This window comes from Conger conger, chromosome 9, assembly GCF_963514075.1.
Source record: "Conger conger chromosome 9, fConCon1.1, whole genome shotgun sequence".
NCBI lineage: Eukaryota > Metazoa > Chordata > Actinopteri > Anguilliformes > Congridae > Conger > Conger conger.
The window spans coordinates 46,317,163-46,332,730 of record NC_083768.1 but is presented as its reverse complement, the minus strand read 5'-3'; the positions used below and the strand labels follow the sequence as shown (position 1 = coordinate 46,332,730).

General features: G+C 37.9%; 1 protein-coding gene across 1 annotated transcript in view; it reads left to right on the top strand.

Moving 5' to 3' along the window:
• The first annotated feature begins 4,279 nt into the window (after window positions 1-4,279).
• The window catches only part of csmd3b (CUB and Sushi multiple domains 3b), a 268,124-nt gene continuing 256,835 nt past the window's right edge, over window positions 4,280-15,568 (top strand). The window contains exon 1 of the mRNA XM_061256027.1: window positions 4,280-4,457. Coding sequence (XP_061112011.1) covers window positions 4,280-4,457 — 178 coding nt within the window. The remainder of the gene's footprint in view (window positions 4,458-15,568) is intronic.

Sequence of the window (15,568 nt, the reverse complement as noted above, 5' to 3'; positions counted from 1 at the left end):
AACAATCATAAAATAGAAAATTCATTTTGCCCAGTGTATTTGATTTTTGAAAATATCTGGTGCTTATCCTTTAATTAAAAAAATAATAATAATAATAATAAAACACCCATATCACCCATATTAAAAAACGAATTACTCCCTTAAACTTAACTGGCTGCACCACCTGTAACAGCAATCAAACACTTCTAATTGATATCAGTCTTTCACATTGCTATGGAGGACTTTTACCACTCTTTTATGCTTTGCACCAGATATAATGGGACTTGCATCATCCAAAGTTCCACTTTTGACTCATCTGTCCATGGAATATTATCCATAAAGCCATGGGTATCAGCCTAGTGCTTTTTTTTTCGAGAATTGATGTTTCTCTTGCTTAGTAGTGGTTTCCCCCTTCCTACTCTCCCATAAGTTCCATTTTTGTCTTCTCTAGCCTAGGCCTAGAAAGGCTTGCTGGTCTTTGGATGTTCTTCTGGGATTGTTGGTGACTTCATGGTTGAGCTGTCTCTGCACCCTTTGATAAATTTTGGTAGGCCAGCCCCAACTGGGACGATTCACCACTGTTCCAAGTGTTCTCTATTTGGAGGTAATGGCTCTCACTGTGATTCAGTGCAGTCTCAGAGCCATAGAAATGGCTTTGTAACCCTTTTCAGGCTGATAGATTTCAACTTCTGGAGTTTGCGTCAATCATTGCATTGTGTGTTTGTAGAAAGTCTGTGGGGATTACTTCACTCTCAAGGTAAGGTTCAATATGAGTGAGGCTTCAATCAGCTGAATCTATTCTATCAATTAAATGACGTTAATTTGTTGATTGACTATGGGGACAATTACTTTTTCACAAGGGTGATTTGGGTGTTTCTTTTATTTTAAATACTTTCAAAAATATGTTTCGTGTTTTTACTGGTTCCCTTGATCCATTATTGTATTTTGTCTAAAGATCTGAAATTCTGTTTCACAAATATACAATAATGGAGGAAATCATGGGGCATATACTTTCACAGCACTGTATGTGAACACACAGGGTCAGTTTCATCGTAGGCTAGTTCATGACGTGAACCAATCAATATTTTTGATTTGTTGTAAACCACTTTGTTCTGTAAACACAAATTCAGGCCAAACCCTTATTTTGAAGTGCAGAATTCGAGGGTCTAAACAGCGTATGGTGCTGGATTTCTCTCTCAGCAGCTTTCTATGATTGCTACCAATTAAGTACGACCTTTCCTCAATATCTTTCTAAAAAGTAACCTATTGCAGCTTTAATGGCTGTCTTGCCAGCCATTAGAGTTTTAATTGTAGGAGTATGTCTCCTCAAACCTTTAAATCTAGGTTAAATGCAACAGGTGTTTAAGGCATACCTGCTTCTATGGTGTTCCATTCTGTTCATGAGGCTTACCTGTGGTTTACATCTTACTAGATTTTATGCTGCTTTAGTCTTTTTTTTTGTTTGTCACATTTATGCCTACAGTCCAACGAGTATCCTTGGTTAACAGTTGCAAATAGTTTTTTCTTCAGAAATAAAAGTTGTCAGACACCAGAACACTGAACCCAAGAGTGAGACCACAGAAGTTAATGTCAAAGTTTTTATTTGCTGGTTTATAGCAGATCAGAACCAGCAAAAGGTAGTAATGCAGATAAGGTAGTTTGTAATCAAGAATTCAGGCATGGGCGATCAGACAGAAATAACGGCTGGAGAGTGTGGCAACAAATTACACAAACAGAGGGGTTTAAATCCACAGGTAACGAGAGGGAATGACAATGAGGTTTGGGAAACGATCAGGAAGTAGGAGACAAGTGAAACGAATGACAGGGAATTAATGAACTGACAGAAACAACTATGGTGTGCACAGAGGGTAAAAATAAACAAAAGTGCTAAAGACTTATAGAAAACATAGAACCTGACATAGTATTCTTTGGTCAGTCAAGTGTTCATTTGTGGTCTTCCAGGTTGTTTGCTGTTCACCAGTGAGCTCACCAGTGCATTGCTTCTTAATGTACCAAACTGTTGATTTCGACACACACAATGTTTTGTCTAGGATCAATTTATTCAGATTTATTTCACCCCATGATGGCCTGTTCTACTGGCATTGACACTTATGTGGTCTGCGTGTTGAGAAGCAGGCTCTAAATTCAAATTCCACACTTGAATCTACTATTTCTTATGGATGAAATAATGATGCACAAATACTCAGCTGTCAAATGATAATTGGCTGCTCAGTTTTTTTCTATTTCATTTGTTCCTCCAAAATGGGGGTACTTTGTATAAAAATGTATTATGTATAAAACTGGCCCCTCAGTATGAATGTAAGTACATGCAAAATAAACTGATAGTCTAACTTCATCATGGTTTAATTTCAGAGTAGAGAGCCAAAACAAAAAAAGTGTCACTGTCCAAATACTTACAGACTTAAGTAAATATGTGGCCTTATATTGTAAAATGAACTGAACGTATAGGCTACAGCAAAGTATTGTGTAGGCAGCTCAAGTAACCCATGCCGATTTAATTAGGACATAATTATTATCGTCCGCTTTTAATTACATTTGTTTTTCACCTTGTATTGCATATAAATGCGTATTGTTATTCAGTGTTATTATTTCCATCTGGTATTTCCATTTGTGCAAGCAAACAAATGTTTGCGACTGCGTGAAGTCCGACTGTGTAAGCCAGGCATACACAGCGCCTGAGCCGCTTTTACATGCAAATATGGGCGAAGACGTGCGCTCATTAAGGCGAGATACAAAGTCAGCTCTGACACGGCCACGTTTGTTTATATGCCACTTAGAATTCTTTCCTCAAACACATCCAACCTCCACTCCTTCTTGTGTGTGTCTCTCTCACCAGAGAAAATTTGAATTGGTGACAGCGAAAAAACTCACTCTTTTTCCAGATCTGTTATATTGCTGAACTAGCCAACTATGTGTAGGTACCGTCGTTCTCCAGTCATCGTCAATGGTTTTTAAGGTCATATGATGCTTTATTCAACACGCAATCGCACGGCGCTCAAGTTACGCACAGCAAACGTTCAGCACCTTGGAGAGTTCTATCACTGAAAAGATGGTAGTCTCAAAGCACCTTTTACGTTGCTGAACCACGAAACAAATAGACCAGTCCACTATCCTGGATATAGTTGAAATGACTTGCTATTTAGACGTCCGTTTGTTCTATTTAAGATTTTCAGCCAAAACATATCAGAAAAAATTCAAGGTGGTTCTCTGAAGATACGGATCATGCCATATAATGTAGCTAAAAATGTGTTGAGAGGAATAGATCGTGATATATCCAGTTTATGACTGCTTGGCTGGATTGATAAAAAAACAATAAGATACAAAAAAAGTCAAATCTGTTTGATAAAACAGTTAAACCGTTTAATTATACGTGGAACAAATTGATGCTGGAATTCATGTTCTGCGGCTTGTGTGTGTATGTGTCCATTATCATGGTATCGTGGTATCATGCTCACGGATTTGGATCAAGAGTAGGCTACATATCCTGTAGGTGGCAGGAGTGTCATTCTACAGTACCGACGTAACTTTTGAGATCTATAGATCTTGAAACTTTAAATAACTGCTTGGGAAAACATGAGGACGAATTTCATGTCCTCGCGTGATACAAATTTGTGATCTCATGTATTGGTGTATTTCATTTTAAAAACGTGTATTTGAAAACGAAGACATCTTTCTGACATTGAAACATAAAATATGATATAGCAATGTCGAGCAAAGTGAAAAAAACGGCTTTTCGTTTCATTTGTCAGGGTTTAGTTTATATCAATTTCTGAAAATCCAAAGAAATGTAACTGAACTGGGCGGCTCCCTTAACAAATTCAGACCACCATTCTTCAAATCCAAATGTGTGCATCTGATTTAGCATTGTATGAGAGAGCCATAATTATTTTAAGCGAATAGTCGGTACAAGCAAAATAACTTTGTTTGCCTCGCACCACCTCTGTCTCTTTGGCGTCAATTCACAGTATTGATCTGCAGAGGAGTAGATGAACCTGTCTTTTCCACGTGTTCTTGCGTAATTGTCTGAGGAAAAAATATTTGATTATCAGAATGAAACCGAAGTTAATAAACAGTAATCAAAAGACAACCGTCCGGCAAAAGCAGAACACACACTTGGCGCCCCTGTTGATGAGATGGTCGAGTCCTCGTCAAGGTTGCTGTGGTATCACAGCACCAATGCTCACTTCTTGCTGTGACTGCACACCAGCCACAGCGATAAATACACTGCGCCTTGTTCAGAAAAAGCAACAGAAAAAATACCAACTAGCTTGATGTGAATATGAAAGTAATTATTAAAGAGGGGTGTTACGCTAAACCAACGGAATTCTCAAACGTTTTCAAAAGCGGATGTAATACATGTGGTCTAGTTGACTTTTTACAAGCTAAGAAAATGAGGATTAAAACTGGAGTTATATTGTGGAATCTCGTTTTTTTAATGATGATCACATATGTGCGAGGTGAGTATGCATTCATAGATTGCCTTTCTGGATGTGGTCCGTTTATTTGGACGTTTATATGACATGACGATGTGTATTTTGTATGGGCAAATCCGGCGGTGCTGCAAAAATACACGGAAATAGGCTAGAGTTGGGGAACGCATGTCTGGTTCACCGTTCAATGCAGGCATTGAGCTGGGGCTCAATAAATATTCTTGCAGTATGCTCAAGCGGATACGTGAGTTGCTTCATATGCCTATTAACTAGTGAATTGCACCTAAAAGAACAGATTTTGCAATTTCGCTCTTTCCTTATCTCGGAGGGATTTTACAGCCATGCCTTATTTTCTTCGAATTTGTAAAGCATTATTCCCCTTATAATTTTTTTGATACCATATTTCTTCGCAATGGACATGTGTGGGTTAAATATTAGACTGACTGCCTTTAAAGCGATAATCTGGAAAATATTGTCATAGCCATACAATAGCCATTCCCTTTAAACTGCATCTGTTTCATATTGAGGGAGGTGCACATGCGATTTTATAAAAAGGTACAACGCAGAACATGGAATCGTCGGCCACGCTATAGGCTAAATGAAAACCTCAAGAAATGCTTTAACAAACTTGTTACGTGATCCTATAGACTTATTGAAGGAAATGGTGGCATGCTATAAAACAGACCACATAAGAAAACGTCTGAAGACAAGAGCGCATCTCCGAAATGTAATGAAATAATCCCTCTGCTCAACGACATACAGAATAATTTCTTGTTCTGATTTCATCGTTTTAACTGTTGCGCGCACTAGACATTTACTCAAGCTTAAGAGCCAGAAAACTGCCATATGTTGGGCATTTTTATGAAAAATATTATATACATTAACCGCTTCCTTCCTGATTATTTTACATTTTAGGAGCTTGCATGTTTGGGGGTTGATATGCATTATTCTCATTAGCTGAGTTGCAGTGTCGCTTTGCAGTCATTAACGGCACCAGTGTTGAGTGTACATTCGCTTATTTTTATGTATTCAGCAGCACATGTTACATGGGCACCGTTCTCTCCATATGACTATATTAGTACCATTGGACATGGAACGGAAAGGGTTGCTGTATAGCATTCTAAGATGTATCCGGATAATAAGCTATATAGTCCATCGTTTCCATTACTATCTGGCGTGTAAATTAGCATATTTTGCAAATAGCTTCGGACTAATGAAATAGGCTGCCAGACGGACGTCGACATATAGGCCTATACAGTACGTCTTGTTTTTTTGTGTTTTTTTTTTTTTTTTTTTTCCAATGTAACTATTTTCATCATATGTAGTCATGTTTAGTATTAGCTTCCAAAATGATTTAAACACGCATACCAGATACCCAGTGATAAACCGCTCGGCCGACATTGATGCACCAGTCTGTGATCCATAGCTACATACAGCAAATGCATTGCATTACATACTTTTAAACAATACTCGTTTTATTTGGTTGACGCCAATAAATAATAGTTTATGTTCCAATGACCACGGTAAGCTCTCGGTAGTATGAGTTCATGCCTGCGGACAACCTGACGCCTGGTGACGGAGTGAAAAGATGCCAAGCTAATTAAATGAATCTTGCAGATCCCTACATTAGATTTTACTGACTGTATATGAAACGAACTACAATGGCCCTACTATAGCTATACATGTTTCAACCCATAAGGGTGAACATGTTATCCATAGCCTGCTTTGAATGGGATGAATGGTTTTACTGTTATAGCATCGTACCGGTACAGTAAAATTAGTGCTAAACTGCGCGTGTTGTCAGATCAAAGTTTAAAATGTAAGAAATGGAATCTTGGTCCAGTATTGTTTAGGTTTTTAGTTGTATTTAGACATTTCAATGAAGTCATACACGCATTACTATTATTATTTATTATTATTGTTGTCGTTTTAAATGTATGTTTATTTAGTTATTTTTGTCAAAGAGCAAGTTGCAGTTGCTTGAAAAGTGACCTTCACGGTTATGGAGCTGTAATCATTTCAAAATAAATGACTAATGTAGATCATTTGCGTAAAAGCCAAGGGGGATGAGCTGGAAGTCCTTCTGTATCTTCATGTTGTACCTTTTTAGTGTATGACAACATAAAGATATGAAAGACAGTTTGTCAGTAGGACTTTATACACTGTAAACACATTCCAGATCGTTCTATGAGTATTAATGCTGATAGACTAGACATAGATTTAGTTTAAGTAGAAAGATATGCGTCCAAGGCCTTTTTCTACCCAGTCTCTACAGTGTGAATGATATTACCAAACAATGGACAGATGAAAGTAGTGTGTGATGTCCAAACCTCATGGCTGGTCACAAGACACCTTTCATGTTCCTTATTGTCTTTGTGTTACATCACCCCACCAGTAGTCATATTTGTAAATGGTTTGTTGTCCTATAAACCATTCTGAGAAGTTTGTTGGATGCAGAAATGGGCCATTGTTGGTCTTGTTTGGGATCTCATATGTTCAGAACATTTTTTTTTTTTTTGAGGTTACCTCTAAGCTGTGTGAGTGGCTATCACCATGTGGAAATACATATTTGGTGTGAAAGTAAAATGGCTGCCTAGAGGAGGAAGTCCAAGCGTCAATCTTTAGTCCTGTCTCTAATGTATACATTGTATTGGAATATAACCAGTCGTTTGCTCATGTTACAGTATTGACTTAATTGTTTAAATAAATATATTTTCTATGTACATTGAATCATGCAAGATAAATTTAGTTACAACTGCTTGTAAGAACAATACCTGACATGTAAAATGATGTAAAAGTGATGAGTTAATTATGCCAATTTTTAGCACTTGCAAATCACTTTAAACCAAAGCAATTTAATGCTTCTTGAATGTGTAGGTACCTTGATGCCTGATTTGAACATATTAGTGAGGTCATTGCTTGTGGCCTATCATGTATAAACATTTATATGTATAAACAGTTATTTCAGGTACATGCAAATAAATTACTTTTTTGCTATGTGCCTGCACATAGCTATGATATAATGTATATTGTGAAAAGTCCTGACTAATTCTGACTTACTATAATATACAAATAATAGCCTGTGTGTTTATAGTTTTCACTTATTCAAAACAATTTGTCTCATCAAGGCCATTTCACTTTGGAACCAACACAGATTCTCTGAAGATAAAATTGTTGATTTCACAATCTATTACCTGTACTAGGAAACATGGACTAAAATAATTAGAGTGTAACTAATGGCATACTCTTTACCCTCATAGAAAACATGCTTTTTAATCTCATTGAGGTGTGTAGGCTGTAACAAGCAGGTACAAAGCAGGATGATTATAATTTGCAGACATCTGCATTTAACTGCTGCCTTGGCTTGTGAATTACCTGAGACACTGGGAAATTTGTGTGTGTGTCTGTGTGTCTGTGTGTTAGGGTGTGTTCTTGTTTACAGAGGCTTAAAAAGTGAAACCAAGGTTTGGTGTGTACTTGGGTGTGTGTTATATCTTATGGTGGATCAGATCATGCAGCTATGATACAATTTCACTGAGGGTTTTTTTTGTATATTATTTTAAATATTAGGTGCTTACAAATCCAACTCCTGAATAATATTGTGACAATGCACCAGTGTTACAGTTCATATGGTTGCACATTTCTTAATGAATTATATATGGAGTATGTACTGCTCTGGTCTGCAAGCAGTAAACACGCTCACTCGTTTGTTTGACTTATGTTGTTCAGCCAGAATGCCTTCTGTTGCATAATAAGTTTATTTATAAGTTTATTATTACCCTTAAATAAACCTGAAAATGCATTCGCTGTGGCAGAATTCTCAGAGACCCATCAGCTATGGTCCTGGAAGGACTGTTGCCCGGGGCTATGTTATTGATTACCATTAGCTTATCGATATTATCCCTATAAAAATACATGACTCTGGATTCTCATTTAAGTTTGTTTAATGTTTGGCAGTATTACTATCATTCAATAATATGCGTTTCCTTCTAGTGGAAAAAAAAAAAAAAAAAACCCCACAATTTAGGGCCTATGGACAGTGGGAGAGCTGTAAAACATCCAAGCCAATGACTTGCATGTTAGTCCCTGATAAGGACCTTGTTGTTCTGTTGGTTGTTGGTTAAGAGTCCTTTAACAACCTTCTCCGTTCCTTCTGAGTTGCCATCTCAGAAAACGATCAGTCCAAAGTGGAATTATTTGCAGTCTGAAGACTTTAACACTAGCAGGAATGCTTAGCGAGATTAGCTGTCAGAATAGCATATGCTAAGGAACCTGCTTCAAGCTTGTTCTGTCAAGCGTAGTCCTTATTAACCACATTTGCCACAGTAAAATACATTTATGATGAGACAGCATATACCGTTTTATCAATGGCATGAATATTCCTTAACTGGAAGGAATTCGTTTAACATAATTGATTTCCCAAAATAATGAGTTATATATGCTTTTATCCGAAGTGAATTGTGGGGTTAAGGGTGTTGCTACACTTATGTGGATCTTATAGTGGCTACACTGGGGCTAGAACCTGTACCTTAGCCACAAGGCTACAGGCTGCCAAATAGTTGCAAAATAGGCTACCCCTTTAATTTCTATATGATCTCTGGTCTCCATCAGATGGTTTTTCTGCAGAGCAAAACTGGTGTATGGAAAGGCTGAGAGCAATTGGAACGGTCATGGAAACTACAGCTTAGCCTAATAAAAATTGTGAATTACTTCACAGTAATTTCACAGTAATTTCTCGTATGATGTATAATTAAATAAAATTTTTTTGATTTTGATATCACTTTGTTTTGGTCTTGATGTTGCTTGATCCACTCGGTGTTGCTAATGAAACTGTCTTCCAAAGTCCTCTTTTGCATTTGGAACGAACATACATAGCTATGCAGTGAACACAGCTTCATTTCAATGTCGAAACTGGGCGTGTTAAGGTTAACTTACAATTGGGTAAGGTTAGGCCAAGTCAAATATAATTTTCTAAAGTATGACTGTCTGGTTTATTTTCATTTAGACATCGAGCGACTAATGGTACCATTCTCAGAGGTACTATCAACAGGCTTTATGGGCTACAATAGCTAGGGTACAAGCCTCTACCACCATTCCGTGGATCACAAAAGGCAGCTAGCAACAGGCTATACATGGCACCGAAATCACAGTTAAGAATGCACCCATCAGCTTCTTGTGGAAGGTTCTTGTACAATTCATTGACATATTTGGAGGCAAAAGAGGACTGCATACAAAAGAGATGCACCTCATAGCTACTGGTAAACATGGATGTTTTGGGGATGTTTTGCTGCCAGTGTCCAGGAGCACTATTTAAGACCAGTGGCATAATGAATTCAACAAAATACCAGGACATTTTGGCAGTATATATATCTATTTAAACGAGTGATTTAAGAGAACTAGGGGCATTCACCAATTTTCATATTTAGAATTTTTTCTTAATTGGAATACCATTACAAGTGGTCTCCACCTGTCTTACAAGTCATGTCAACAAGAGTCTTGAAGTGCATGTCAGTACAGTACAAGATTCAGCAACTGTATTGCTTATTTCTCACCTCAAATGTTTGTAAATGTATTTTAGTGGACTGTTTATGAGGAAAAAGACAATAATATGGCAGACTGTTGATATACTTAGTTTTGCCAAAACAAAGGAACCACAGTCTGCCCAATCATTTATAAGCCATGATTAGTCCACCCATATTTCCCTTGACCCCCCCCCCCAATTTGGATTTTATGGTTTACTTTTTTCTCGTTTTGTTATTGTGTCTCTTATCTGCCATCTGCAAATGGTATCTCCGATGCATGGGAGCAATAAATAACTAGGCTATAGCTAACTATTAGGCCTATGAATCTAACACAGACCAGTTCTCTTTCTCAGTTTTACTCAGACTCAAAGAGGCTGCTTTGTGGCACTGAATTTATAGGAGGCAAAATGTAAATAAAACTAAACATGTATTGGTCACGATGTCATCAAGGACCCTGACCAAATAATTCAGAGCCTGGTAATCCATTGAACTCCACGCATTCAGTCTGAATATTGATGTTTAGATTGATATACACTCAACAAGCAATTTATTAGGTATTTATTAGACTTATTTTTTAGACTTCTACTGCTGTAGCCTATCCACTTTAGTTATGATGCGTTGTGTGTTCAGAGATGCTCTTCTGAATACCACTGTTGTAATGTGCTGTTATTTGCGTTACTGTCACCTTTCTGTCAGCTTTGACCAGTCTGGCCATTCTCCTCTGACGTCTCTCATTAACAAGATGTTTCTGTCTGCAGAAATGCTGCTCACTGGATTTTTTGGTTTGTTTTTTGCACCATTCTTTGCAAACTCTAGAGACTAGTGTGATTAAAAATTCCTGGAGATCAGCAGTTTCTGAGATAGTCAAACCACCCTGTCTGCCACCAACAATCATTCCATGGTCAAAGTCATTTACATCACATTTTTCCCCATTCTGATGGTTGATATGAACATTAACTGAAGCTCCTGACCCGTATCTTCATGATTGTATGAATTGTTTCGCTGCCACAGAATTGGCTGATTAGATAAACGCATGAATACGTAGGTGTAATAAAGTAAAAATGTTCCTAATAAAGTGCTTGGTGAGTGTAAGTCAATATTGCAAGCCATTTGATTTCCCTAATTTTGCTGATGCATATGACATACCATAATAACACCATACGAAATCCCTCCAAATGTGTTCTCTTATCTGATCACAAATGCTAGGAGATGACTCACAGCTGTCCTCTTCGCCAAGGGTGGTTCCACAATAATTACCAACGGTTTTTACCAATGTTTTTTATTTGATCTGTGCTGATACCCCTTGATGGGGAACAGGCTGACGTTAGCATTAGGGCTGATCAATTTAATTTCCTATCTTTTCAAGCTACCACACTCAGTGTCATGCAGGATGTTTGATAATCCCAAACCTGCCATGTGGCTAATTAGTCAAACTTGTCTTATTAAGCACTGTTGTCTGCCTGCGTTTGATTTTGAATACTGGGCCTGTTGCTGAGGTAGCAATTATTATTTTGCTCCATATTGCGCAGTGCTTCAGGCCATTCCTGGTACAATCTTAGCCTCCACTGAGAAAATGGGACATGTTTCAACATGGGACAAAAACCTTTCCTGGTTGGACAGCCTTTTGTAAAGAGCGAATCATAATTTCTGGAGAATGCTGGTCATATATAAAGACAGCTTCTCACAGTAATTAAGTGAAGAAATACACAATGCATCACCTAGATGATTATAGCAGGGGCTGGTATGTCTGATTTTCAAAGGTTTTGCACATGGCAATAAAGGTATTTCTGGAGGAGGTTGTTTTGTCTTGTTCTGCACAAACAAATCTATTACAATTTATCGATTACCTATACAGTGTAACTATGGATGTTGGTCAGTGCTTAAACAAAAAAAACCTTAACAATGCTGCGTTAAGACCAGTTGTTTGCTTAGCCTGTACATTTTAAATCCATTTTCTTAAAGGGGGTTTTCCATTTTCTTTATAATGCCAGTGCACAATGAAATATATTTTCACGAAAGCTTAAACACAAGGTGTGCACTAAGTGGATATTAAATGTGTATATTATAAATCTGAGTATTAAAAGTACTTGAAACCTGAAGTATGTCCAGAAGCACTAGCACACCTGGCCATAAACTCATAAAGGAATAAACCCAGTCACTGGTGAATACATTTATACCCATAAGAGTGGGCACAGCTGCGAGCTTCAGGATCATATTGAACACATTTGATGTTTTAACCATTGATGAATTAAACATTTTAGAGTCGTACTTTCAGCAGATGGGATTATGTTTCTTTTCACTGACAAGATATATTCTAAGGATGATGATACATGCTGCTGTTATATACACTCAGTTAGCTTTTTTTAGACTTATTGGTCTTCTACTGCTGTAGCCTATTCATTTACTGGTTTGATGGGTTGTGTGTTCAGATGCTCTTCTGCATACCATGTTTGGTTATTTGCGTTCCTGTCACCTTACTGTCAGCTTCGACCGGTCTGGCCCTTCTCCTCTGACCTCGCTTATTAATAAGGTGTTTCTGCCCACAGAACTGCTGCTCACTGGGTGCTTTTTTGTTTTTCATACCATTCTCTCAAACTCTTGAGAGAATGTTGTGCATGAAAATCCCAGGAGATCACCAGTTTCTGAGATACTAACTACCCTGCCGGGCACCAATAATCATTTCACGGTCAAAGTCACTTAGATCAGCAAGGCTAGCTCCCATATAAACATACATATGTGTATTCTTATACATCTGTTTTGTTGGTTTCCATAGAAACTCTCTGTCTTCCATTCTCTGAAATATCCGTGTCCACAAGCAGCTGTGAGAACTGTTTTAATAGTTAGGTGGTTTTATTCGGTTTGTGCAATTTGCTAGTTTGTTTTTTTCCATCTGAACATTTAAAAACAGTCACTGTGCCTCATTTCGAATTAATTTTCCTTGGTCCAAAAAATGAGCAGTAAAACGTTCTGCTTTCATACGGCAGTGCAGTCTTCCATTTAAGATGCTAAAGCCATAGCCACACAAACATAATGTTTGTGTTGTGAGAAGCCGGAAATAGTTTATTTCCAAAAGGTGCATTAATGCGTATTTATCAATCTGGTGAAATGGTTATTTAGCATTGACTGTGACCCTTTCCATTGTTCATGTTACTGCTTGTCACGGTACGTTTTCATGAATGTGAACTGCAGTGTTGACTATTACTAGGATAAAGCTTTGGGCACAGGAGGAATGGTTGATCTTAAAACGGGAACTAACGGATGTAATTATGATCAACAGGATGTTATTGAAATTTCAGATGAATGATTTCCTTCAAACCTCCTGCAGCGCTCCATGTAATAACACAAGCCATTTGATTCCGGAGAATTTGTGCGGAGGGAGTGTCAGTTGATATCAGATCAGTATGCAGGACGTTTATGGGCAGTGAGATGATAGCGCATTAATCTCAGTAGGTGAGAAAAGAAATGGGTTAATTCTTGGGCTTCAAGCAAATCCAATATCTTTCACAAAATTAAAGAGGAAAAACTTTTAATTTCAAACAGTTTGAGGTTATAAATCCCTGTAATTACATAGTAATTTAAAATTTTCCTGCACTGAATCAGATCTGTTGGAGTAATTATCACATGGTGCATTGAGAAAGGAATAGCCCTGATATTGCATTCTTAATAATTAACTCATTTTTGCTAAGAACCATTTAAGCTAGGTCTCATAATTTTTATCAGTTGACCTTCAGGGGTATCTGATATTTCTAATAAAATTCTACCTATAATTAGGAATTACTCCAGTTTCAAATTGCACTTTGGTTAATCTCCTTTCAATATAATTAGACAGACCAGAAATTGTGCATCAGCACAGCAAATAATTTAGTTCTTTAGCAGCAACACACAACTGCTTCAAATAAAAATCAGTAAAAGTTGTTTGAGAACAGCCTCCCTATTTTCCTAATCAGGATTTCAGTGTGCATGGGTAATTTCATTGTCTGGGAATGAGTCAGGTACTCAGTCACATCGGTGAGAGTGTTTGTGTTCCCCCTCTGACTCACACCCTCAGAGTGGCAAATGGTGCTCAGTTCCCTCTGTAATCTGGACGCTCAATAGCGCATCATTCACAACTGCAGGGCCCCACACAACAAAACCTTCAAAGCATTACTAAGGCATTGATTTATAAAATGCCTTAGTTAATCAGTTATTTTAACTTATCACTACAGTTTACCTTAATCAAACAATTTCACTTTACATAGAATCTCTGTAGCTTTTCTTTTATGTGGGTTAGCCTTTCTATTTTGTGGGTTAGCCTAAATGAATGTGCACAATTGGATGCACCTATGTTGAGAAAATAGTGAGAGCGTCATGAAAACGCATAACTTCAGCATGTGTAATGTAATGTTTTAAGCCTGAGAGCAGTGGTTCTGGATGGGAAACCTGGTCCAGATCCTCTCTATGTCCTCCCCGTGTTTGTGTGGGTTTACTCGGGGTACTTTGGTTTCCTCCCACACTCAGACATGCATGTCAGGTGAGGTGTACTTCAGCTCATGCCCTTGAACAAGGTACTGGCCTCAGAACTGGAGTCCCTGGGCACTGTGCACTGCTCCTAAGTAACTAGGATGGGTCAAATGCAGAGGACAAATGACCCCACTGGGTTCAATAAAGTACATCTCTCCAACCCAGCAAGTGTAAAGTATTGCTAACATGTTGGCAATATTTTATCGTAACATGAGTTTCATAGGTTCATGTATACATGGTTCATGAATAGATGTTTTTTGTGTTTGAGTTCTCTCAAGAAATCCTCAATAACGGCACCAGCGTCAATGTTTTTACAAGACTGTTTCCACTGAAACTGAGACTTTAAATATTGGCTACATGATGGTGATACATAATATACTGCAGGTATAAGGCATTTGCATTTGAGATAAAAAGAATGAATATGAGCCAATAGTGCAGATAATCACCTTTTATTTCATGGTATATAGTATGCCTATAGTATGTTTACAATTTTGCAGAAAGAGCTGTTTTTTTCTTTTTTCTTTTGAGTCCCCCTTTTACAGCTGTGCAAAAGTAAATTAATGGTTGAACTTAAAAGCAAATCAGTGCAAAAAAATGAGGATATTTCATTGTCGCGTAGTCCTTAAATGCAATAAGGACATCAAGCCTATGACCCACTGACATGACAAAATGCTTGGCATCTTCTTTGGAAATGCCTTTTTAGGTCTTCCCTTTTGGTTGATCTTTGTTTTGTGGCGTTTCTGTCTCCTCGTGAGGCGAATGACTTGGCCAGTCCAAAACGTTAAACTCTTGACAATTGTTGAATGCTTTGGCTGCATAGGCAGTGTGTTTGGTTGCGTAGGCATCCTGTGTCTTTGTTGCAGGATGAAGCGGTGACTGATGAGGTTTACATTTATACATAACTGGACAAAATCTGTCCGTACATCTGCAAATTCATCCTACTGTTAACCTCCTGTTACATTATCAATTAAAAATGAGTGAGCCTGGTCCTGAAGCAGCCATATGTGCCCAAGCCATGACACTACCTCCTCCGTGTTTCACAGATGAGACGCTCTGGTTCGAATTATGGGCCGTTCCTTTCTGCCTTTCGGCTTTCCCTCACTTTGGTAATCGTTT